Here is a 25931-nt window from a genome sequence, read left to right as displayed (position 1 = left end):
TTCCCGTTAAAAAGTATTTTGGGAAATAATCTCTTGCCAGTATTTTAAAGCACACCGGTTAGAATGTTTTTAAGACGCAAAGAATTCTGAAGCACCAAAAATTCAGACGAGCAGAAATCCGTCAGGAATTGTGGTAGAATGATGACGATCACCAAAATAGCTGCTAAGTAAAATCGTGCCCATCGTATTTTATACTTTTGACACAGGATTTTTCCCCCAAAACTTCTGTTAGCGGGATAAAAAAATCAATAGCGGCACATAAATATCATATTTATGTCACTCGCCAATATTCGAATGTTAGAATCCAACCATTTGAAAAAAAATAAAATTATTTCGGAAAGATTTATAACCCTTGTGCAAATTATATCGATCATAAATGTGCATCTCAGATTTAGTATTTTCCGTCGTAGCTTTGTTTTTTGTGACATACAGACATATTTATGTTTTTGTAATAGTTAAGTTTCCGTTAGAAAAATTAAGTTTTTGATTTTGGTGTAGTAAACAAAATATTGTGAAACAAATCCGCTGGTTGGTTTGACTGAATTTTATAATTACAGCTGCTTGCTTTTCCCATATTGTTCTTGGGCAAAGAAATTAAGTCTCTATTCAAGAAAGTTTCAAGAGAAACTTGAAGTATGAGGTGGATTACACCAGTCTAAGATATTCCAATACTTAAAAAGTTCAGATAATGCAAAAATATCAAGAATAGATTCACTCGTTCCAAGTCAGTTTTTATGCTACCTTGCTAAAAGCTAAGGAAATACTTAAATGGTAACCAAACGTAGATTCTTGAGAAGAAAGGTTAAGTGCGGAGGGGAAGAGTTTCAACTGTAGAATATGAATAATTAGACACCAAAAGGAGATGCCTTTAATATCAAACATATATAGGTCTTTTTAGAACAAAAAAGTGATGCTTTTCCCACGAGGTCAAGAATAACGAAGATATTAACTACCTCATGTGCAAATGCTCGTTAGGCAGGAATCAGATTCCAATTAATCGATAAGACTTGAAAAGGAAATGAAACAATACATAATCTTTCCAAATCTTGGTACTCCATCATCTCCTTCTAACTCCGAAACAGAACACTTTCCTTCTTCATGACTCAGAAGGTAACTATTATTTTCCTAACTGTGACACACCAGGATTCTCGATAGGAGGTTCTTAGTACTGAATTCATTGTACTTTTAAAATTATTGTTTCAGAATTTAATATTTGTGAAAATTTTAGTAATTTTTTACATATATATTTATGTTCAGTGTCCAAAATATAAAGTTTCAGTTGAACCTATTGCACAAAGGTCGCATACCCCTCCTGCCCTTGATTTATTTATTTATTTATTATATTTGCATTATTTTAATTGCAAGTTTTCACTGCCTAATGAATGTTCAAGCATGCAGTTGTTTTGCATGGTGATGAGGATTAACATAGACTGCAAAGGATGTTACATGAAAGTAAGCCGGGCACTTCTCACAATACCAGGTAAATTATGCTTCTTAATCGGATTGTTAAAAGCTGTTACTTAATCTTAATTTGATCAAATTTATAAGAAAGATTCTGAATTGACTTGACTGTTATATATTGGGGATTGATGTAGAGCTGGAGACAAGATTCATAGAGAAAAATCATAGCAGAGTAATTGTTTGTGGGAATTTTGTACCACAAGACGTAGCCATCAAAATAAGGAAGAAGACAAATCGGAGAGTTGAAATATTGGAGATACAAGATTTAAGTGGCAGTGATGAAAAACAAGAAGAACAAATGCCCTTAGTAAGCTCATGCTAATCAGAACATAATTTTGTACCACCTAATTGTAACACTTTTTGTTTATTTCTGTTAATTAATGCCTAGTCCCACTGGCTTTAGATCTTCTCATTTTGTCTAATGATTGAATTGTTGTGGATTTAAGTTTGTATATATTGATAATGCATTTGATTCTTATAATACTAGTGCATTTTAACTTATTATAACAGGCATTTATTTTATTTTATATATTGTCGAATTATGTTATGTCATAGAGTTGCTATATGTCATCTTAATCCGATAATACAAAAAGTTATACACTATCAATATATAGATGTTAAACTCATTCATTATAGGTGCAATTGCTGGACTTAATTCTAACAAGCTCAAATTTGGCTACTCAAAACAGTGAATTTACTTCTATTTGACAGTTTCTCCACTTCACATGTTTAATAGTATGAGTTACCAAGTACAATGTAATGTGGGTGTATCTTCATATGAAGTATAAGGGGTAGTACTTGATCACATTACTTGCATATTTTTTTCGAAATTGAAAGTACTAGAAAAAAACAAAACAAATTCAACTAAATTACAATGCTCTTGTCAAAGTCGATGTGCTTCTTCGTTTCATTAGGACTTAGGAGTGTTGTCAAAGTTTTTGGTGTTTTGCACGTCATCAAGTTCCCTTGTGGGATTAAATGTGATCTATCAATTTTTTCCCCATATATGAAAAATGAAATTTTCAATAATACGAAAGAAGTAAAATTTGGGCCTTTCATATGCTTCAATTAGAATATACTCATATAAAGAGCTTTCAAATGTTATAAGTATTATACAAGAATCAATCATAATAAAATACAACAACAACTCAGTGAAATCCCACAAGTGGGGTCTGGGAGGGTAGTGAGTACGCAGACCTTACCTCTACCCCGCAGAAGTAGAGAGGTTATTTCCGAAAGACCATCGGCTCAAGAAGACGCATAGAGACAATAAATCACATAAATCAGTACCATTAACAGAAAACACAGAAATAATAACAGGAACATAAGTACTAGAAAATAGATGAAAAGCATTAACAACAATAAGTAAATAAGGTCTGGTACTATAAAAAATGGAAGAATAGTATGAAGACAATATTAACCACTAGCAGTCTAAGACAAAACCTTATCAGACTAGTCTCACACCCGGAACGATGTAGAACAATACTCAACTACGTCCTAACCTACAATTCTAATGCTCGACGTCCACATTTTCTTATCAATGGCCATGTCATCGGAAATCTGAAGCCATACCATGTCCTGTCTAATCACCTCTCCCCAATAATTCTTAGGCTACCCATACCTCTTCTCGTACCAGCCAAAACCAACCGCTCACATCTCCTTACCGGGGCTTCTGGACTTCTCATCCGCACGTGCCCGAACCATCTGAGCCTCGCTTCCCGTATCTTGTCATTCATAGGAGTCACGCCCACCTTCTCCTGAATATCTTCATTCCTAATCTTATCCATCCTAGTGTGCCCACACATCTACCTCAACATCCTCATTTCTGCTACTTTCATCTTCTGGATATGTGAGTTCTTAAATGGACAACAATCTGCCCCATACAACATGGTTGATCTAACCACCGCTCTATAAAACTTACCTTTGAGCATCAGTGACACTTTCTTGTCTCACAGGACTCCAGATGCTAACCTCCATTTCGTTCACTCCACCCCAATATGGTGTGCGACATCTTCGTCGATCTCCCCATCCCTCTGGATATCTGACCCAAGGTACTCGAAACCGCCTCTCTTGGGGATGACCTATGACCCAAGCCTTACGTTCATGCCTGCTTCACTCAAATCGGCGCTGAACTTGCACTCCATGTATTCTTTCTTCATCCTGCTCAACTTGAAATCCTTAGACTCAAGGGTCCGTCTCCAAACCTCCAGCATCTCGTTAACGCCGCATCGCGTCTCATCAATCAGAACTATGTCATCAACGAATAACATACACCATGTCACCTCTCCTTGAATATGGTGCGTCGGTACATCCATCACCAAGGCAAATATGAACGGGTTGAGCGCAGATCCTTGGTGCAACCCCATAACAACCGGAAAATGCTCAGAGTCCCCACCCAGAGTCCTAACCTAAGTCTTTGCTCCATCATACATGTCCTTAATCGCCCTGATGTAAGCGACCGACACACCTTTTGCCTCCAGGCATCTTCAAAGGACCTCCCTAGGCACCTTGTCTTACACTTTCTCCAGGTCAATAAATACAATGTGCATATCCTTCTTCCTATCCGTGTACTGTTTCACTAACCTCCTAATAAGGTGGATAACTTTTGTAGTTGAACGACCCGGCATGAACCCGGTTATCGGATATAGACATCGCCCTTCTCACCCTCACCTCCACCACCCTCTCCCAAACTTTCATGGTATGACTTAGTAACTTTATACCCCTATAGTTATTGCAACTCTAGATATCACCTTTTTTCTTGTACAACAGTACCACTGTATTCCATCTCCACTCGTCCAGCATCTTCTTCGTCTTGAAAATAATATTAAATAGCCCGGTTAGCCACTCTAAGCCTGTTCTACCCACACATTTCTAAAATTCTACCGGAATTTCGCCTGGCCTGATTGATGTGCCCTTGCTCATCTTACGCATAGCCCCACGACCTCCTCAACCTTGATACGCCTACAAAATTCGTGTCAAATCAAATTTTATCACATAAATTAAAACAGGGGAGTAATAAATATAAAATTAAAAAATAAAAATGAAAAGATGAAATGTCTTAAAAGACAGCGACAACATAAAGAAAATCATAAACCTAAGTGAGGCCAAGTAAAAACAGACAAACATCTTGCAGCTCGCTTTCAACCTGCTCCAAAGGCCAAGCATGAAACATTCTATTGAAAAAAGAAGAAAAAAGGAACTGTTAATTAACTTGTTCTGAAAATCAACTGAAACGTGTCTTGGCTAAATATCTATGAAATTTGGTGATACTATCACACTAAAGTAATTTGCTACTGCACCACTATTCTCTACATTGTAGGGTAATTTAAGTGATCAAATTGATGCTTTGTGGCCAATTAGTCAAAGTTCAATTCCATAATGATACAGTAAACACAGACGATAATACTAATTGAGTATCTTTTCTACATTGATACATTTCTTCTTTGCTCCGAAAGAAAATTAAATTGAAACATTAAGCACGAACGTGACGAACGTGGGTAAATTTCACAAATGGTCATATAACAATAACTTTTTTTCATCGAAGTCATATAACTTTATTTTCTCACACAAAAATCATATAACTATGATTTTTTTCATCAAAGTCATATAACTTTATTTTCTCACACAAAAATCATATAACAAAAATCAGAAAACTTTCACTAACACACACAAATATCATAGTGGTCGGAAAAAAAAAATTACGATAGTATTTTCTTATTTTACATTTTTTTATTTTTTATTTTTAGTCTAATAAATAATTATCCAATTAAAATAGGAGAAATATGGGTATATTTTTAGCCGTTTTAAAACTCTCTCTCTCTCTCTCTCTCTCTCTCTCTCTCTCTCTCTCTCTCTCTCTCTCTCTCTCTCTATATATATATATATATATATATATATATATATATATATATATATATATATATATATATATATATATATATATATTGGGTGAGAATGAATTAGTTTCGGCCGGCCTATTAATTTTATATTTTTCTCTTAAAATAGGAATGACTCAACCTGATCTGACCCAATACCCATATACGTAAGCTAAAATAATACTAAAAGTGAATTCTTCCATCATAAAAAATTTAGTTCGGAATGCATGAGATTCTGATAAAAAAAATAAGAAATAAAAGGTATAATTAGATAGCACTTGAAATAAAAATGTTATCGATTTGAATTAAAATCTTGAAAAGAAAAATAAAAGATAGTATCATATTTTGAAGGATTTACTCTTCACTTTTAGTATTATTTAAATTTTTATACTTGAGTATTGGGTCGGGTGGGCCAGGTCGGATGGGCTCATCCCTATTTTAATTGGATTATTATTTATTAGACTGAAAATAAAAAAATAAAAACCATAAAGAGAAGAAATACTACTGAAAAATTATATTTTTCAATCACTATAATTTTTGTGTGAGTTAATAAAAATTTTATAATTTTTGTGTGAAAAAATATAGTTATATGACTTTGGTGAAAAAGAGGCATAGTTATATGATTTTTGTGAGAGAAAATAAAATTATATGACTTTAGTAAAAAAAAATCATAGCTATATGATCATCTGTGAAATTTACCCAGCGAACACGTTGATAGTTTCTTCATATATGGAACTAATTAATTCCCTAAGCATTGAGATACCATTAGAGGTAAAAAGAACAAGAAACATAGTCTCTTATTAATGCCCTTGAACTACCTAAAATAAAATGCCCTCCGTTTGTTTTTGGTACCAAAAATATCTTGCCGTCTATTTTTTGGATCACAAATGCCCTTAAACTGTTAGTCATGTCATTGAAGGTAACATGGCAGTCCAACTGGGTTAGATTTGCTTATATGGCCATTCGCCTGAGCAATCCAACATGGTAAAATTATTTTTTCGAAATTTTTTTAAAAATACAAAATCAACACTTATTCAGAAAAAAGTAAAAAAAATCTGGAAAAATTATTTTCCGAAAAAATAATTTCCAAAAAAAATATTTTCCCGGATTTTAAAAAAAAAACAAAATCAACACTTATTCCGAAAGAAGTAAAAAAAAAATTCGAAAAAATTATTTCCGGAAAATTAACGGTTTAATGGCATTTGGACCACAAAATTAACACTTTTTGGAAAATTATTTATTTCGAAAATTTTTATTAAAATACAAAATCAACACTTATTACGAAAAAAGTAAAATATTTCCGGAAAATTATTTTTCCGAATTTTTTTTTACTTTTTTTAAAATAAGTGTTGATTTTGTATTTTTTTTTAAATCCGGAAAAAATATTTTTTCGAAAATTATTTTTTTCGGAAAATAATTTTTCCAGATTTTTTTTACTTTTTTCGGAATAAGTGTTGATTTTGTATTTTTTTTTAAAATTCGAAAAAATAATTTTGCCGTGTTGGATTGCTTAGGTGGATGGCCATGTGAGCAAATCTAACCCAGTTGGACTGTCATGTCACCTTTAATGACAAGACTAACAATTTAGGGCATTTGTGGTCCAAAAAATAAACGACAAAGATATTTTTGATACCCAAAACAAACGAAGGACATTTTTAAGCTATTTCAAATAGTTCAAGGGCCTTTTCCGCTTATTATTTAGCTAAGTGCGCCAACTTGATTACTTTCCTGAAAGACGTGCTATTATACAGGAATAGCCCAGCAATCATTTATAAGGTGTGAGTATTCATTATTGTTAGCACTGAAATTCATGTTAGTGATATAATTTACATGTTGCGTTCGTTGTAGTATGACTTTTTTCTCGAATATATATTTTACTGAAAAGGTAAAACTATTAGACAAACAGAGAATTTTTAACTAGTGTTTATTCAGTTATCATATGACGAGAGCATTATAAATACAATGGCATATGCTTTTTCCTATAGGAATTTGAATTTCGCGATACATAATTTTCCTTTTATCTTGAAAAGATTTAGCAGAGAAAATAGGGGAACAAAATTCAACGGGAACAATTAGTACTGAGTTGTGGTCCGATATACTTAAGAGCATGATCATGCAAACGAGGGTCAGGTCCACTGCTTAGTGCTTACTCCTTAGGGTTATCGAATATTATTAAATGATCTTAATACAATAAGTAAATTATATCATTAATGAGTGTGTTTGGTATGAACGCAAACAAAGAATTTTTTTTTTTAATTTTTTCATATTTGGTTGGCTTAAGAGCCCATATGGACATAAGAATTCTTTTCCTTTTTCTCAAAAAAAAAATTACTTTTTTTCGAAATCAACTTTCGTTCATAAAATTTTCAATTTTCATTTGAAGAAGCATTTTTGAATTTTTTAAATTTTTTAAAAACTCCAAAAAGTTGTTTTTCAAAATTTTCAATCAGATTACTCACAAAACTTCAAAAACAACCCAAAATTATATTCATGTCCAAACACAATTCTAATTTTCAAATACCATTTTCATTTGAATTTTTTTTTCACTTTTTTTTGGGAATTTTACAATTCTTATGTCCAAACGCCCACTAAATGTTTTGAAAAATATTTTCCTCATAAACTCATTTTTCTCTAATTAGAGAAAAATATTTACCCTATCAAGAAAAGAGAACATTTTTCAAAACTCTTCTTCAACCTTCCCCACCCTATTCCCCATCCCCACCACCACCCAACACACCTATCCCACCCACCCCACCCCTAACCCACCCCCACCCTAAATAGAAATATTATTAAGAATATTTTCTGTTCATGTTTGGTTGGCTTAAATGTTTTGGAAAATATTTTTCTCATGAACTCATTTTCCTCCAATTAGAGGAAAATGTTTTCCCTATCAAGAAAAAAGAAAACATTTTCCAAAACTCTTCTTCAACCTTCCCCATCCCCAACAACCCCTAACCCACCCACCCTCCCCCAACCATGTCCTACTCCCACCCTAAATAGAAATATTATTAAGAATACTTTCTGTTCATGTTGTAGATAGAGTACTTTCTTTTTTCATTTCAACAAAATGAGTATTTTCATGATATAAAAAAATATATTTTGTTTCATTTCAACAAAAAAATTACTTTCTTTTCATGGTATTGAAAAAGTATTTTCTTTCGTTTCAACAAAATGACGTAGTAAAAAATATCTTCTTTCATTTCAACAAAAAAAATACTTTATTTTATGATGTAGAAGAAATATTTTCTTTCATTTCAATAAAATAATGTAGTAAAAAATATTTTTTTATTTCAACAAAATGAATATTTTCTTTCATTACCAAAATAAGAGTATTTTTTGTTTAGTTATGTAGCATAAATTTCAACTTGTTTTGAGTGAAAAAGTAAAGGAACACATTAATCCATTTTGGTTTTGTGTGAATTTTTAAAAGATTAAGTAAATTCTTGAAGAAAATAGAGTTTTGAAAATGTTGGGTGTGAACACTTAATTTTTGACTATGCGTGAATATTTTTTCACTCATACTCTTGGGTATTTATGGTTTGAGGGGAAGGAGGGAGGGGGAGGGGGAGCACATGAAGCATGGGAATTTGGGGGAAGGAGAGTAAGGAAAGTGCATAAAAACTTATTTTTCTAAAAAATATTTTATAACTCTCTAAACAAACGCTAGAAAATATTTTTCGGAAAAAACTTTTCACTCACCAACCAAACATGAAAAAATAAGAACCACCCATTTTTCTGAAAAATATTTTCCATAAAAAATATTTTCCTTCGTACCAAATACACCCAATATGTAAATCCTTTAGGATCAATTAATCTTTTAGTTCTTTACAAAAAAAATTTAGTTTTATGTTTTTTTTTAACAGAAGACATATATTTTATAGCAGAGATCTGAAAATAACACATAATAAATATGAAAAAAATATTTTTTCTAGTCAAATTCTAAGTGATCATAGGATTCTTAACCTAAAAATATTTGAAATCTTTACACAAACAACCGATCTAATTTAATATTTATTTTTTCTAGTCTATTGCATAAATTATATATATATATATATATATATATATATATATATATATATATATATATATATATATATATATATATGATTATAATTTAATATTTACCGATTATTTTTTAATTTAAACGAGATGTTTAGATATTGTTTTTAAGATGGGCCCCACAGCAGTAGCCCATATCTGATTCGTTGGAAAAAGAAAAGGACGGTCCCACCAATCTCCACGCGGCTTTTTATCAATCACCATCTCCTACGACGTTGTAATACTCTCTGGAAACTGTCAACACCTAACAATTCCTTTTCATTCTTTACATTCACTTTACTCCCACACTATCCCTTTTCCTCGGGCCAAACTCGTTAGTTTTGTTAACTTCTATGCCTATATTATCGAAATACACTCCGTAAGCAAGAGTGACTCGAGAATGGCGAGGAAATTAGGGTCGTTTAGGAAGAGTTTCGAAGAGAAAAGAGAAAGGCTTTTTTCCTCATGCAACGGTGATTACACTGAGTTACCTGGTTTCAACCACACTCTTGATTACCCTGAAAATCCAGGGTGTTTTTCGTCTTTTCGTGAAAAGTTTAGAGAGCTATGGAAGGATTGGAGCAGCGTAGCCGTGAAGGCGATGGAGATGGGTCGATCCGACCCGAGAAAGATTGTATTCTCAGCAAAGATGGGTTTGGCTTTAATGCTCATATCTTTGTTAATCTTCTTTAAGGAACCGGTTGAAGAGCTCAGTAGATACTCTGTTTGGGCTATTCTTACTGTCGTCGTCGTTTTTGAGTTCAGCATAGGTATGTGTTATACTTTTCCCCTTCAATTTTGTGTAGTCATTGTAAATTAAATAAATGTGTGCCCCAAAAGATGTAATCTTTCGTAAGAATTTGGTAGTACGAAAGAAGATTTGTGTTTGCTAATTGTAACTGTAGAGAAAAAAAGCTGTTAATAGCTTTGAACAAGTCTTTTTTTAATAAAAAAAAAATAGATACTTTATTTATGTCCCTCTTAGATAGAAGTAGGGCCAATGTTCCTTCACCATTTAGTGGTTGATTTAATGATTTTTAAGGGGGGCCTTCTTATATACCACTCATCCTATTAATTTTTTCTTTTTTAATATTCTTGAAATACAATCTTATCTTATGAAAAACTGAGTATGGAAGGGGGGGGGGGGGCTCCCTCTGGGCATATATTTGTAATGCTCAGGATGATTCATATATAGATCGATTTACTTGTCAAGAAAAGTTATTACAAGACTTATGAAGAAAATAAAATAATCCAAATGATATGACTAATAAAGGAAGCATGACTGGGTTATTCTGTTTTTTGGTTACTAAGGACTAATCATGAATTCAATATAAAACGAATTATCGAGAAGGTGGTAATTAGTACAAGATTCATGCAAGGAGGTTGACCTAAGAGGCCCTAAAAGAGGAAGTACCATTGTGAGCATTTCTTCATTTTACAACCATAATTTTGGTTACTAGGCAGTCGTTATTCAGTCTTTCTTTCTCCAAATGCGCATACATACCACTTTAACAAAAGAAAACTTCCTGGTTTATGCTTCCAATTATGTATATATATGGTTTTACAAGCATGGGACAACCTGTTGCCAATGTAAATCCGTTGTTTTATTTTATTTTATTCTTTCTAGTTTTTGCAATGTTTTCCACTGGCGGTTACTATTACTGCCAGCAGGAGGCATTTCAGCTAAGAAATCTTGTTAGATACCATGATACACCATTAAGCACAATTATCTGCCCACAGTATAGTTAGTATTTTCTGTTTGCATTTTGTACCTTTCAACCCCTGGCTACTGCTTTCTTTGTTTTCTGTATAGAAGGTATGGGGAGCTTTTTATACAGATTCACGTTTGAACTGTCCACAGGAGCCACTCTGAGCAAGGGATTTAATCGTGGACTCGGGACACTGTCAGCTGGAGGACTTGCTCTTGGAATGGCTGAATTGTCTCAGTTGGCCGGAGACTGGGAAGAAGTAGTTATAGTCATTGGTATATTCATAACAGGTCTGGTTTTCTGGTCAGTACTCTGTGACTAATATGTATGAATTGATGTTCATCTCTTTTTTATCTTTGTACCTTGCTGACTGCAGCTTGTTTGCCGTTTTCTAGGTTTTTTTATTACTTATGCAAAACAGTACCCTCCAATGAAGCCCTATGAATATGGTTTCCGAGTATTCTTGATAACGTATTGTTTCATCATGGTATCTGGTTATCACACAAGAGAATTTGTTCATACAGCTGTAAGTCGGTTTCTGCTAATTGCACTTGGTGCTGGTGTTTCATTAGCTGTGAACATATGTGTCTATCCCATCTGGGCTGGTGAGGATCTTCACAATCTAGTGGCGAAGAATTTCATCAGTGTAGCTACTTCACTGGAAGGTAATGCAACCTCTGAGTCTGAGATTCTCGTTACTGTTCTCGAGATGGGATGTTAAAATATAATTGTTTCGACCCTCACCCCTCTACTTCCTTTATCTGATTTTGATGAAAGGGAAATTGTTGCAGGTTGTATCAGTAAATATCTGAACTGTGTCGAATATAAGAGGATCCCTTCAAAGATTCTTACTTACCAAGCTGCTGATGATCCAGTTTACAATGGCTACAGATCAGCAGTAGAATCTACTAGCCAAGAGGAAGCTCTGGTATGCATAAGCAGTTTTGCAGCATGAATTAGTAATTCTATGAAATTTTGCTATGCGGATGTCCTAAATTAACTCTGATACCACAGGTAGCATTTGCAATCTGGGAGCCACCCCATGGTCCTTATAAGATGATTAAATATCCTTGGAAAAACTATGTCAAAGTTAGCGGTGCATTAAGGTATTGCGCATTCATGGTTATGGCACTGCATGGCTGTGTACTATCCGAAATACAGGTACTCCCTCTACTCCTTTTTCCAACTTTCCTGCTAGCACTTTGCTTGTAAAGGTATCATATAGTATTCTCTAACCATATTCATCAAACATGTTCCTTTTTTATTACTCGATTACTTATTCTCCTAGCCAGTGCAAATCTCTTCCGGAAAACATTCCTAAAATGACTCTGGACCCCCTTCCTTACTTATTATGCCTTTAACTAAACTGTGCGAGGAGATGTTTGAAGATAGAGCAAATAAGCGTTAGAATATCTTCATGTCCTTTCAGCATGAGGGAACAAAGTGAGGCTGACAGAACATGTTTTGCAGCATTACCGTTGACTGAAGCCTGTCGTGTATTCTCTCCTTGTAAATCATCCTCGTGCAGTCATACAATTAAGTTGCTGTTAGATATGCATTATTTATTGGTGAATATAGTTCATTTTAAGAGCTTGCATACCCAGATGTCTCAGTTATACCACTTTATTTGGTAATGCAATGACCTATTTATCGCTGAAATGACTACCAAACATTTTTAATATGCAGGCTCCTGCTGAAAGAAGACAGGTTTTCCGTAATGAGCTTCAGAGAGTAGGTACAGCAGGTGCCAAAGTGTTGAGAGAAATTGGGGAAAAAGTGAAAAAGATGGAGAAGTTGGGGTCAGTGGATATTCTCTTTGAAGTGCATGAAGCGGCAGAGGAGTTGCAAAAAAAGGTGGATCGGAAGTCTTATCTTTTCGTCAATGCAGAAAACTGGGAAATCGGATCACGACCCACAGTGGTGGATATTCCACAGGAGCTTGGAAGCATGGATGATGACAGAAACTCTTTTCAACATCACAGATCTCTGAGTGAAACAGTAATCGACATTGACTCCATCAATATATCAAGGAGTTGGGATAATAGGACGTTTAACGTGGCTAGTAATAACAACCAACCTGCAGGAGTAACCCCAGAAAATGGGGTGGAGAAACCAAAAATGCGGACAGCACACACGCTGCCTAAAGCTAACGATGTACTAAAGGAGGTGGAGGAGGAGGAAAACGAGGAAGAAGAAGAATCAAAGACGTATGAAAGTGCCAGTGCTTTGTCTTTAGCAACGTTCACCTCCCTTCTCATAGAATTTGTTGCAAGACTTCAAAACGTAGTAGACTCATTCGAAGAATTAAGTGAGAAAGCAAAATTTAAGGAACCTGTGGATTTGTCTGAAGCATCGGGGAGAGTTGGCTTGTGGTCCAGGTTGAGAGGATATATGAAGTTCTCAAAAAGAGAGAGCGATTTACTAGTTTAGAAATCAAATCCTTCTTGTCCATGCAAAGACAGAAGAGTATTGAAACTATTACATGAGGAGATCTTGTAGCACTTTCCACAATTGGGAACTCGTCGAATCGGCTCTGAAAAGGCAACACATATTATATCCTGACTCTGAAACTCTCCAACTTTTGATCAGAAGTCTGGCTTAACTTTCTTGTGGATGACCATTGACGTACGCGATGATAGTTGGTCAAATATTGTTGACAGACCAATGACCAACAACTCTTTTTTGGGGTTTTGCTTAGAGAAGTCCTTATTCCTGCATGTTAGTTTTCATTAGCTATAAATATATTGACATAGAATTTTGGCCAAGTATACTGAGCTCTAATGGTTTAAGGTCTAACGGTTAATGTAGGCAGCACAAATGTATATTGAAATACACTGCAAAAGTATAGATACCCCTCACCCATCAAAAAGAAAAGTATATTGTTTTAGTTTATGATGTACCATTGAGGTGCTTTTCCAAAATTTTTCTTCCAGCTCACCTGGGGTTGTGAACGTTTATTGGTATTTATCTGCTTGCTTACAATAATTTGTACCTACTGTATTTCGTACATTCTAAGGTGAATTCTACAAGTGAATATTATATTCCCATCTTATTGTAATATTGTGTAATGAGGCACGTTACTGGCATACTTGGGGCACTAAACTAAGTTATTGTTTAGATGTATCACTGTATGCCACCCTAACTATATTTAATGAAGTAAAGTATCACAACCCAATAGCTTGGTTCAAATATGTGTTAAAAAATACACTAACATAAGCACAAATAATAGATTCCTAACCCAATAGCTTAGTTCAAACTCTATTATATGTGTTTAAAAAAAACACTAATATAAGCACAAATAATAGACTCGAACTCAATAGAAGGGCTTTCCCAACTAAGTATCATCTTCCCTCCTCTATATCTTCATTTTTGAATATTAATATATAGGATCCTTGTGAATTGTTAAACCCCTCGCCCCGAGAAGGTGGTTTACATAAAGAAAAATGTCAAACTGCTCGCCCCGAGAATGTTGTTTAAATAAAGAAAAAAGTATAGTTTTGGGGGTTATACTTATATTTTAAAAAGTTAAAAAAGATCAAAGGTTTTGTTATAAGGATTATTGTCTTTCTGATCTCTTATAACTATTGTCATTATTAATCTGTTGGCATAAAAATATTTAACATTAAATTGATCACGTGCGCGTGGCTTACACTACCGCCCCGGGAAAAAGAACGAACTCAAACAATAATAATACTTAAAACGGTTATACCTAACTACTGTTTGAAGGCGGGAGAATCACAGAGAAACAAAATATATAAAGTTGTAAAAGCTGATACTGAATCCCATAACGAACTAAGCAGAGATCACCGATCAACTTCCACCACTTCCTTTCATTCCAAAGTTTTATACTTTTGCAGGTATCAATCTCTCGCTCTACGATTATTTTTTTGGTTTTCTGAATCCTTTCTTTTTCTCTTTCATGCCTGTTTCTTGAAGTTCAAGTAACTGAGTGAATTTGCATTGTCGTCAATTTCATTCATCAGAATCACTTGGATATCTTCAAAAAGCTTCAGGTTACAATTTGACATTTTGTTCTTGAACTTCATTCATTAGAATCAGTTTTTATTAATTGCTTCCGGAAAATGATTGCTTCTTAAATATGTTATTACATTAACTTCAACTTAGCTGGTGATCTTCTTCAAATTTCTATATTCTGTTTACTTTCAAAGATTTTCTTTTGTCTACTTATGATTTAGTAAGTTTTATGTAATTGCTGGCCATTATGTATGTCTTTAAATTTTTCATCTTCAAAATATCTGTTATCTATGGCCGCAGCTGAGAATTCTTTTATGTAACAGAGGAGGGTTCTTTTAATTCTTTTCGTCAAGAAAACCAAGAACATAATGTGAATATTTTGTGGATAAATCAAAGTTAATAAAATGAACGAGTGGAAATAATCATCCTTTACTAGTGGAAGTAAATCGTTTTCCTACTTTTTCTTTCTTGTATAAAATAGTGCCATAACCCACCCCAGCTTCGCCCTTTTCCCTTCATTCGATCGGCTGTTAGTTACTGTAAGAAAATGGTTAATTAATTGCTTTCTGATAAAACATTCTTGAGTAAAATCCTTTTCGTTACTCTTTTAAAGGATGATTATTTTTGTATGGTTTAAATAAGTTGAGTTTTCCTGAATATATACAGAGAGAGATATTCACAGAGGCACAGCAGCAACCATGTCTATGAGCGACGAATCCGCGTATGGCGCTGCTATTTTAATCGATGAATTGATGAATGAAGACAGGGAACTTAGATTGAATTCCATGCGACAACTGTCTACTATTGCACGTGCGCTTGGTGTGGAGAGAACTCGGACAGAGTTCATTCAATATATCAGAGAGAATTTTGATGACGAGGATGATGAGGAAGTTCTTCTTGAAATGGCTGAGCAGTTGGGGGTGTTTATTCCATATGTGGGAGGAGCTGAACATGCTACTGTCTTACTTCCGCCGTTGAAAGGTCTTTGTAGTGATGGAGAGAGTCGTGTTAGGGACAAAGCAGTTGAGTCATTGTGCAAAATAGGATCTCAAATGAGGGAACCAGACTTGATCGAATCGTTTATTCCACTGCTGAAGGTTAGTACACTTGACATTGTTTCATGGCAACAACAATATACTGCTTATAAATCTTTAAGAATTGCTTCTCATTATCTCATATAGTTTAGTATAGTCAAACTGCTGCGGACTTGTTATTCCTTATTTTTGGTTTGTTATGTGTGCTTGTGAAATTATTGAAAAGATGCATTAGATTAAAAGCTAATATGACTTCAAGGATACTTAAGTCTCCTATGCTCCGTCTTTTTTGTTAGGATCGGGAACCCGGGTAGTACGGAATTTAGTCAAACAACGGTATAATGACAATAACAAAGACAATAGAAGTTGATAATAACGACAATTAAAGAAGATAAAGAAAACACAAATTTAACATGGTTCGGTCAAGGTGACCTACGTCCACAAGCGGAGAGGAGCAATTTCACTATAGCAACAAGAGTACAAAATTAGAGTAAATACTCTAATTAATCCCAAATACCCCAAGAGAATAACCTCACAAGATCACTCCAAAGAAAGGGTTCACACAAGTGTTTCCCAACACTCACTCTCTTACAAAATACTCTATAATGAAATAAAGGAGGAGAAAGAAAGACAAGAGTGAAAAACTCTTGAATTGGTGTGTTTTCAAATGAGGAGAAACTCCTCTATTTATAACAAGAAATCCTTGGCCTAGTAATGGATATTATGTCATGACAAATGTCATGATCCACAAATTTGTTATAATGTATATTATATCATGGCATATGTCATGAACCACAAATTTGTTATAATGGATATTATGTCATAGCAAATGTCATGAAAATTTGGCCATATTACAAATCTCCACATTGGCCTAATTTCGGCTTATATATAGTAAATTTGCTCCACCTTCTCCGCAAAAACCCCAATGGGCAAAATCATTCTTCATAAATGCCAATCAAGTTCAGGCAAAACTTGAACTTGGACACTAGAAGAGGTTTTGTAAACATGTCACCAGGATTGTCTCTAGTGTTGATCTTCTGAACATAGACTTTTCTTTCAGCAATGGTTTCTCGGATGAAATGATACTTTATATCAATGTACTTCGTCCTCTCATGATACATTTGATCTTTAGTCAAGTGAATGACACTTTGACTATCACAGACAATGGTAATACCACTTTGGTATAAATTGAGTTTCGCAAATAGACCCTTCAACCATAAAGCTTCTTTGATCGTCTCGGTCACTGCCATATATTCTGCTTCGGTAGTAGATAAAGCTACTACATGTTGTAATGCAGCTTTCCAACTAATAGTGCAACCACCGATGCAAAATACATAGCTTGTCAGTGATCTTCTTTTGTTAGGATCACCTGCATAATCTGAGTCTACAAAACCAACCAAAGTGTTAGTATTTCTCCCAAACTCCAAACATGTATTTGAAGTACCTCGCAAGTATCTGAGAATCCATTTCACAACATGCCAATGTGCTTTACCAGGACAAGCCATATATTGGCTTACCACGCTCACTGCTTGTGAAATGTCTGGACGTGTACAAACCATTGCATACATAATATTGCCGACTGCACTGGAATAATGAACATGTGCCATGTACCTCTCTTCTTCCTCTGACTGCGGGGACTGAGCAGCTGATAACTTAAAATGAGCAGCAAGAGGGGTACTAACTGGTTTAGCATCTTTCATGCCAAACCTCTCCAAGACTTTCTCCAAGTACTTTTTCTGGGTCAGAAATAGCCTGTTGGCTTTTCGATCTCTTTTGATCTCCATGCCAAGGATTTTCTTAGCTGCTCCCAAATCTTTCATCTCGAATTTACTTTTCAGCTGACTTTTCAAATTGTAAATTTCTGTTAAATCCTTAGCAGCAATGAGCATGTCATCAACATATAATAATAGGTACACAAATGAACCATCATTTAACTTCCGAAAGTAAACATAAATATCATACATGCTCATCGAATAACCATGACCCAACATAAAGGAATCAAACATTTTATATCATTGTCTTGGAGACTGCTTTAATATGTACAAGGATTTCTTCAACAAGCAAACATGATCTTCTTTTCCTTCAATTTCAAGTCCTTCGAGTTGATGCATGTATATTTGCTCCTCAAGTTCGCCATGTAAGAAAGTTGTCTTAACATCAAGTTGTTCTAATTCCAAATCATACATGGCAACAAAGGCAAGCAGGATACGAATAGAGCTATGTTTAACAACAAGTGAGAAAATATCATTAAAATCAACTTCTTGTACCTGACTATAGCCCTTTGCAACTAATCGTGCCGTATACCTCGCATCTTCAACCCTTGGAATGCCATCCTTTTTCTTGAAGACCCATTTGCAACCAACAATTCTTTTTCTTGATGGCGGCTTTACAAGAGACCAAGTACCATTCTTGTGGAGAGACTCAATTTCTTTATTCATTGCAATCAGTCACTTAGCTAAGTCAGCACCAAAAACTGCTTCTGAATATTTTGATGGTTTTTCAATTTCTTTAGTTTCCTGTGCAACTGAAAAAGCAAATGCAACATAATCTCCAACCCTTAATGGTTGTTTACCTTCTCTTCTTGGTCTATGTTTGGCTATAAAATACTCATCTTCTTCTGGTTCAGCTTCAGGAGTCTCAACTTCAGGAATTTCAGCTTCTGTCTCAACTTCAGGAGTTTCAACTGTATTTTGCTCCAAAGTTGATGAGCTTGGCTCGGAAGGAATGCCAATCTCAATCTCCACCTGGTTCTGCGTACTCTTTCCTTTATCTGTATTACAAGAACTATAAGACTCTTTTCTAGAATGTAACATAGAGGATTCATCAAAGTTTATATCTCTGCTAATTATAAATTTTGGTGTCGTGGGATCAAGATACCCTAGTCGGTATCCTTTCACCCCAGATGCATACCCAAGGAAAATGCACTTTTTAGCCCTTGACTCTAATTTTTCATCATTTACATGCATGTATGCAGGGCAACCAAATATCTTTAAATCAGAATAATTAGCAGGAGTACCTGACCACATTTCCTCTGGAGTTTTAAAGTTCAAAGGTGCAGAAGGAGCTCGGTTGACAATATAACAAGCTGTAGAGATAGCTTCTGCCCAAAAGGCGTTTGTCAACCCAGCATTTGAAATCATGCAACGAGCCCTTTCCAAAAGAGTTCTATTCATCCTTTCTGCCACCTCATTTTGCTGAGGTGTCATTCTCACAGTACGATGTCGAGCAATTCCTTCATTCTTGCAAAATTCGTTGAATTCATCATTACAAAATTCCAAGCCATTATCTGTTCTAAGTCGCTTAACCTGTTTTTCTGTTTGCTTCTCAATCAAAACTTCCCATTGTTTGAAATTTAAGAAAACATCACTTTTATTTTTCAGAAAATAAACCCAAACTTTCCTTGAATAATCATCAATGAAAGTTAACATATACCTGGCACCACCTTTAGATGGGGTACGTGAAGGACCCCAAAGATCTGAATGAATATAATCCAAAGTACCTTTTGTTCTATGAATCGCTGGAGATTTGAAGCTGACTCTTTTCTGCTTTCCGAACACACAATGCTCACAGAACTCCATATTTTCGGTACTTTGGCCACATAAGAGATCTCCTTTAATGAGGATGGAAAGATATTTTTCACTCATATGCCCCAATCGTATATGCCACAATTTAGTGATGTCAGAATCTGATTTATCTGATATTGAAATTGCAGCAGCACCTGTAACAGTAGATCCCAAAAAAGTATACAACGTACCAGATCTGCGTGCTTTCATGATCACAAGAGCACCATAAGAAATTTTCAGAACTCCACCTTCACCTGTGTACTTGCACCCAAGAGATTCTAGAGTGCCCAAAGAGATGAGATTTTTCTTCAAGTCAGGAACATGTCTAACATCGGTGAGAGTTCTCAGGATAACTCTACAGGCATCATTGTTGCCCATCAGGATAACTCCACCTCCAATAGATTCATATGTGGTAAATAAATCCCGACTGAGACACATATGATACGAACAACCCGAATCTAAAATTCACTCATTATTAGATTTGAAACTATTATTAGTTGCTAAAAAAATAGTTCACTCAGTCTCATCAGCAGTTACACTTGCTTCGGTAGTGTCAGTATTTTTGTGCTCATTTTTCTTTTCTGTATGCTTTTCTTTATTTTTCAATTTAAAGCATTCAGAAATAATGTGACCTTTCTTATGACAATATTTGCACATGACATTTCTGTATCTGGATTTTGACCTTGATTTAGGTTTCTCACTACTTGAATCTTTCTTATTGGATCTACCTCTTATGAATAAGCCTTCCCCTTGGTTCCCACTAGTTTCCCCAGTAATATCTCTATCTATTTGTTCTTTTGATTTCAAAATAGATTTGATATCTTTATAAGAGATATTATCCTTTTCCATAAAGCATAGTATCTCTTATATGTTTAAACGACTAGGGTAAGGAAACAAGCAATAACACAGCTTGATCCTCATCTTTGATTTCAGCATCTATGTTACTTAAATCCATAAGAAAAGAATCAAAAGTATCAAGATGAGTAAGTATAAAGGTACCTTTAGACATACGGAAAGTGTAGAGTTTTTGCTTTAGGTAAAGTCTGTTTTCTACTGTTCTTTTCATATATAGGGTTTTAAGCTTTTCCCATATGCCTTTGGCTGAGCTTTCTGCTGCAACTTCACGCAAAACCTCATTTGAAAGACTTAAAATAATACCTGTTTTTGCCTTTTTGTCTATGACGGCAAACTCCTAGTCCGTCATTTTATCCGGTATCTTCTCCTTTCCATGCAGTGCCAAATCTAAGCCATCCTGAATTAGGATAGTTTCCATCTTTAATTGCCACATTCCGAAGTTTGCACTTCGGTCAAATTTCTCAATATAAGACTTTGTTAGAGTCATTTTGGCTATTTAAACTAACCCGGTTAGATCTGACTCTGATACCAATTTGTTAGGATCGGGAACCCGGGTAGTGCGGAATTTAACCAAACAATCGTGCAATAATGAATATTATGTCATGGCAAATGTCATGATCCACAAATTTATTATAATGTATATTATGTCATGGCAAATGTCATGAACCACAAATTTATTATAATGGATATTATGTCATGGCAAATGTCATAAAAATTTAGCCATATTACATTTTTAGTAATGAAAAGACTGAAAAAAAAATAAAAATTACTTGGTTTACTATGAGTTAACGCGACATATTTAACCAAGTGCGCAACATATACTGTGACCTCATCCACCAAAAAGTGCACAATTGATCCTTTTGTATATCTTAGAAGATGTCCATTCCTTGGTATCATATATTGATGGGGTTTGAAATAAAGGAATTTGAATTAACTATGTATGTAGACAGAAGTTCTCCTTAAGCTAATTCTTCTTAGGTTACTTCTTTTTATTATGCTAGCAGCTTCTTTGTTCATCCTTTTAGTAATTAGTTTGTAAGTTAATGTGGTGATCCTTCTTTTCCTGGTTTTGCCTAATCAGAGACTGGCTGATAAGGAGTGGACTGCTCAAATTTCTTCATGCGGATTATTTCACATTGCTTACCCGAACGCCCCGGAGCCTTTAAGAAAGGAACTAAGAACTCTATACAACCAACTTTGCCACGATGACACACCTTTGGTAAGGAAAGCAGCTGCAAAAAATCTTGGAAAGTTTGCTGAGACTGTTGAGAAACCCTATCTGATGAATGACATCATGCCAATGTTCAAGTATCTGAGTCAGGACGGTATGATGTTCTCAATATTCTCTTTGCTTTCTGAAAGTAGGTTTTATTTAATATTATTGATCTCAGATTTCTTTTTATTTAATATTATTGATCTCAGATTTCTTTTTGGTTCTGCTTGGCTTTGATTCTTTTATACCAAGCGTACTTCAATTTGACTGAGAGAATTCTTATGTAAGGCATATTTCATATTGGCTCTCCTTAGATCAGAAAATTGGTACTAGCAGTTGGCCTACATCAGTCATCTTTCAATTGACTTGTAAGATTGGAGGATAAGATAAAGTGAAGGTTTAAGGAAAGAACATCTGCGATTGGGATGTTGCTGTAACCCTCTTTCTAAAGTTAATTAGAATCTTTTGTTAAGAGTAAATTGCATGTAGTTTATCTCTTCATCCTCACCCTATTCTAGGTCAGACAAGCATAAAGAGCATATTGATGCAAGTTTTGGAATGCAAATTTTCTTTCGGAAAGAGGAGTGATCTTCAAGGTAGCTTTGAATTATTGTGGAAAGAAGTACCAAAAAGTCTGATCAATTTTTATGTGCTAATGACAAGCATTACTTGTTCTATTTAAGATTTGCTCTCATATCGGAAAGTCTACTAGTAGTTAATAGTTGGCACTATCTCAGTATTGATCTAAATTTTGGTTTATTCAATTTAAATCATTGTGACTAAGCTGGGTGTTTATTCTATTCAGATCAAGATTATGTCCGTTTATTGGCTGTCAAGAATTGTGCAGCTTTAGGGAAGCTATTGGCGCCACAAGTTTGTCTAGCAGAGATTCTCCCTGTCATGATTAGTTTGGCACAGGTTCAATTAAACTAAATATCTGCAACATGACTTTTTACTGACTTCTTGTTATATGTATGTACTATATTTTATTGATTTTGCATATAAATGAATATAGTGTTTTCCTTTGATCAAACACTAATTTGCTCTATCAGTTTACAGTTGGATACTGGCGGCCAGAACATATTTTAATGACCTGCTTATCTGCATTGACAGGATGGTTCTTGGCAAGTTCGTTACACGGTTGCAGATCAAATTTATGAACTATGTGAGACAGTTGGACCAGATGCTACCAGGTATTTGGTTATTTGTGAACTGAAATACTGTTAAGATCATTTCCCCAATCTTTTCCTTTTATACTTTTTAGTTCTCTCTCTTTTTGTTTTGACGTTTAGTCAAGTGTCCTCTGTTCAAAACTAACTTATGAGAGTTGTGAAATTTGGAAGGACGGAGATGGTCCCTGCATATGTTGGTTTACTTCGAGATAATGAAACTGAAGTCCGCAAAGCTGCAGCTGGTAAAGTCTCCAAGTTTTTCCAGATATTGAGCCCTGAGCTTCCAGTCCAGCATATATTTCCTTGTGTCAAGGTTTAAATCTTATGGTGCTCGTTTCGTCTTTTGATATATTAATATTATCTGTATGCTGTCTCATTATTTCCTTTCCTTGGACTGTCTATTACTCGTTCAAAGGATCTTTATAATTTGTTATAAGAGTTACATTTGTTTTTGTATCAGGAACTATCATCAGATCCATTCCAGGAGGTTCGTTTTGCTTTGGCTTCAGATATTATGGGACTGGCTCCTATTTTAGGAAAGGTATAAACCCTTACCAATATTAGTCTGTAGTTTCTCAATACCACAGTACATGTGCACTAAGAACTATCGTCAAATTTTCTTCTGATTGTTGTCCTAGTGTAACATGTTCTTTCCCATGATGGTTCAGTATAAACATAAATGATGTCTGCTTCGTTCTTTTTTCTTTTGTTTTTAGAAAACCTTTTCACTCTCTAGTTATGTTAATGTGTCTCAATATGGTTTTCTGATAAAGAAAATTGTCCTCCTAATATGATTTAGTATGTCGCTTGATAAAGCACCACATTCTGCTGTGACTCTTGTACTTATTTCAGTTCTCCCAGTCTCTTGAAAATCAGCTGTCAGTTTGATGGAAAGAGTTATAAATTTTTCCGTGAGCAGATTTCAGCAGCTTGAGCTAGAGAATGATTTCGTAGGTCTCGCGGCCTGTATGGCTTTTAGCTTGTCTTTGATGACCTCGGATTGTGTAGCATATATATTTCTTTCTTTTTGAGCTGCGTGAGAAACAATTCGTGAATATAGTCCTTACTTGCTTTGGGAAAGTCTGAGTGTCAATCATATAGCGAAGAGGAACTTATTGTTTCTGTATTTCTTATTGCAGGATCAAACTGTTGAGCAGCTTCTCCCAATATTCTTCTCTCTTCTAAAGGATGAGTCCACTCAAATTCGTGTGAACATTATTAGTAAGATTGAGCAAGTGAACCAGGTTAGCCATATATAATCTGTACTCAAGCTACTTTGCACGGTCTGAATCTCACCACCTATACCCTTTTTTTTTCTCTTACAGGTGATTGGAATTGATCTGCTTTCCCAATCACTGCTGTCAGTTATTGATGAACTTTCAGAGGCTAAACACTGGAGAGTTCGGGTTGCATTAATTAACTTCATCCCTCTATTGGCCAGTCAGCTTGGTTTTGGCTTTTACAATGACAAAATTGGTGCTCTTTGCATGCAATGGTTAATAGATAAGGTATTCGTGAAGCTCTCTTTTTCTAATTAGGTCTACTGCTGATTTAGATGGCAAACATCTGTGAAGAATAAACTTTCTTGTTTACGACTTGTTTGGTGAAAGAGTCGTGGTCTGTAGTTTAGTTGGGATAATGTTTTTACACATGTTTCTTATTGTTTTTCAACTTGCAGGTTCACCAAGTTCGAGTTGCAGCAGCTAATAATCTTAAGCTCCTCGCAGAAAAATTTGGTCCAGAATGGGCATCAGAGCATATAATTCCACAGGTTTTATAGTCATTTACTGCAGATTTTTCGCTTGTTGCTGATGCAATAATTTAGCAGTCAAATATTAGCAATTTTGTCTACTTCATATTCCAGGACTTTTGTTTCATTTGACAACTGGACTAACACTTCTTTACAGGTTTTGGACATGGTTGATGACCGAAATTATCTGTATCGGATAACCATACTTCGCGCACTCTCTCTTCTTGCCCCTGTAATGGGCTCAGAGATTACTACTTCCACATTTTTGCCAGTTATACTTGCTGCTTCAACAGACAGGTTAACTATCAATTTCTTCATGCTTTAATCCTATTCATTCAAGATACTTGTTAAGGCTCGGCTCTTGCACTTGCATATTCCAGGGTACCTAATGTCAGGTTCAATGTGGCAAAGGTGTTGGGATATCTTGCTTCTGTAGTTGATCAATCTGTAAGTGACAATGTAGTTCTACCATTGCCTGCAAACATATATGTCAGTATGAACTTCTGACACAGCATTCCACTGATATGAACATTGCTCTTTGCAGGTTGTGGAAGAAAGAATTCGGCCTTGTTTGAATAAATTCAATGAGGACGAGGATATTGATGTTAGATTTTTTGCCAACAAAGCCCTACAGGCAATCTATCAGTGATATAATGTCTAGTTAAGTCAGTTTGATACGTCGAAAATAGTAGTTTTCTCCTTGTTAATACTAAATACTGAAGATAAAGGTGAATGGCGATGAAACAACATAGCTTTTATAGTCTAAATGTAGATATCAAATATTGCATTCTCTTGCCATTTTGTAGGCATTAGAATAGAAAATCTCTTGAACTGCCAAACGAGTATACTATTTCGCAAGTGTAGTGTATATACTGACAAGCAACAACTTTTGGTTAGCTATGTTTTGGTGATTCCTGATTTCTTGGCTTGACGTCGAGTGTGAAATGCGTTTATGGAGTCTTCTTTCTACCTGATTCATTCTGCATTTCTAAATTTCTACATAAGATATTAGAATTTAAAGCCAGTGACAATATGAGTACAAAATTTGTTTTGAAATGGCCATGCCAAACACTGGTCTGAAGTTTCTTTCTTTATGTTGGTTTTCAGTAAAAGAAACAGATGAATCCATAGTGATTGCGTTTTGATACTTCTTAATTTGTTTCGTTTTAACATGTTATTGTTGTAGTAATTCCTACTTGATTTTTCAGCCTGAAAAATAGCAGTTGACTCAATTTAAACCATTTTTTACTCTCTTGTATGTGTAATGTGTAGATCAAACATTAGAT

The 25931-nt window shown here is 34.8% G+C and overlaps 2 protein-coding genes and 1 long non-coding RNA gene across 4 annotated transcripts; all 3 read left to right on the top strand.

Annotated features, from left to right (window-relative positions):
• Positions 1 to 1003: 1003 nt before the first annotated feature.
• On the top strand, positions 1004 to 1871 carry LOC142180185 (uncharacterized). Its single transcript, XR_012708343.1, has 3 exons — positions 1004 to 1110; positions 1399 to 1480; positions 1596 to 1871. It is a non-coding gene; the product is annotated as an uncharacterized LOC142180185 (long non-coding RNA).
• A 7745-nt stretch (positions 1872 to 9616) lies between these two features.
• On the top strand, positions 9617 to 14004 carry LOC107811482 (aluminum-activated malate transporter 9). Its single transcript, XM_075251388.1, has 6 exons — positions 9617 to 10144; positions 11236 to 11373; positions 11479 to 11748; positions 11875 to 12011; positions 12098 to 12244; positions 12770 to 14004. The coding sequence occupies exons 1-6, from the start codon at positions 9775 to 9777 to the stop codon at positions 13511 to 13513; spliced, it is 1806 nt and encodes a 601-aa protein (XP_075107489.1). The 5' UTR covers positions 9617 to 9774; the 3' UTR covers positions 13514 to 14004.
• Positions 14005 to 15741: 1737 nt separating this feature from the next.
• On the top strand, positions 15742 to 25563 carry LOC107811483 (uncharacterized). Of its 2 annotated transcripts, none has more exons than XM_016636423.2 (12): positions 15742 to 16155; positions 21592 to 21835; positions 22529 to 22641; positions 22837 to 22916; positions 23067 to 23208; positions 23356 to 23436; positions 24035 to 24139; positions 24221 to 24403; positions 24574 to 24666; positions 24803 to 24942; positions 25026 to 25092; positions 25190 to 25563. In XM_016636423.2, exons 1-12 carry the CDS (start codon positions 15757 to 15759, stop codon positions 25292 to 25294), a joined length of 1752 nt encoding a protein of 583 aa, XP_016491909.1. In that variant the 5' UTR covers positions 15742 to 15756; the 3' UTR covers positions 25295 to 25563. The 2 variants fall into 2 exon arrangements, with proteins under 2 accessions (XP_016491909.1, XP_075107488.1); XM_075251387.1 differs by lacking the exon at positions 15742 to 16155 and adding an exon at positions 21356 to 21488.
• Positions 25564 to 25931: the final 368 nt, after the last annotated feature.

This window comes from Nicotiana tabacum, chromosome 4 (genome assembly GCF_000715075.1).
Source record: "Nicotiana tabacum cultivar K326 chromosome 4, ASM71507v2, whole genome shotgun sequence".
Lineage (NCBI taxonomy): Eukaryota > Viridiplantae > Streptophyta > Magnoliopsida > Solanales > Solanaceae > Nicotiana > Nicotiana tabacum.
Note: the sequence above shows the minus strand (reverse complement) of the source record. Positions and strands in the feature narration are given on the sequence as shown.

What these genes read in the sequence shown, in the direction of transcription:
- LOC107811482 (XM_075251388.1), top strand. Translation starts at nt 9,775, where the DNA reads ATGGCGAGGAAATTAGGGTCGTTTAGGAAGAGTTTCGAAGAGAAAAGA. An exon ending in CGTTTTTGAGTTCAGCATAG is followed by an intron (nt 10,145 to 11,235) that starts GTATGTGTTATA and finishes AACTGTCCACAG; the next exon opens with GAGCCACTCTGAGCAAGGGA. An exon ending in CTAGCCAAGAGGAAGCTCTG is followed by an intron (nt 12,012 to 12,097) that starts GTATGCATAAGC and finishes CTGATACCACAG; the next exon opens with GTAGCATTTGCAATCTGGGA.
- LOC107811483 (XM_016636423.2), top strand. Translation starts at nt 15,757, where the DNA reads ATGTCTATGAGCGACGAATCCGCGTATGGCGCTGCTATTTTAATCGAT. An exon ending in GTTGGACCAGATGCTACCAG is followed by an intron (nt 22,917 to 23,066) that starts GTATTTGGTTAT and finishes GAAATTTGGAAG; the next exon opens with GACGGAGATGGTCCCTGCAT. An exon ending in TGCAATGGTTAATAGATAAG is followed by an intron (nt 24,404 to 24,573) that starts GTATTCGTGAAG and finishes TTCAACTTGCAG; the next exon opens with GTTCACCAAGTTCGAGTTGC.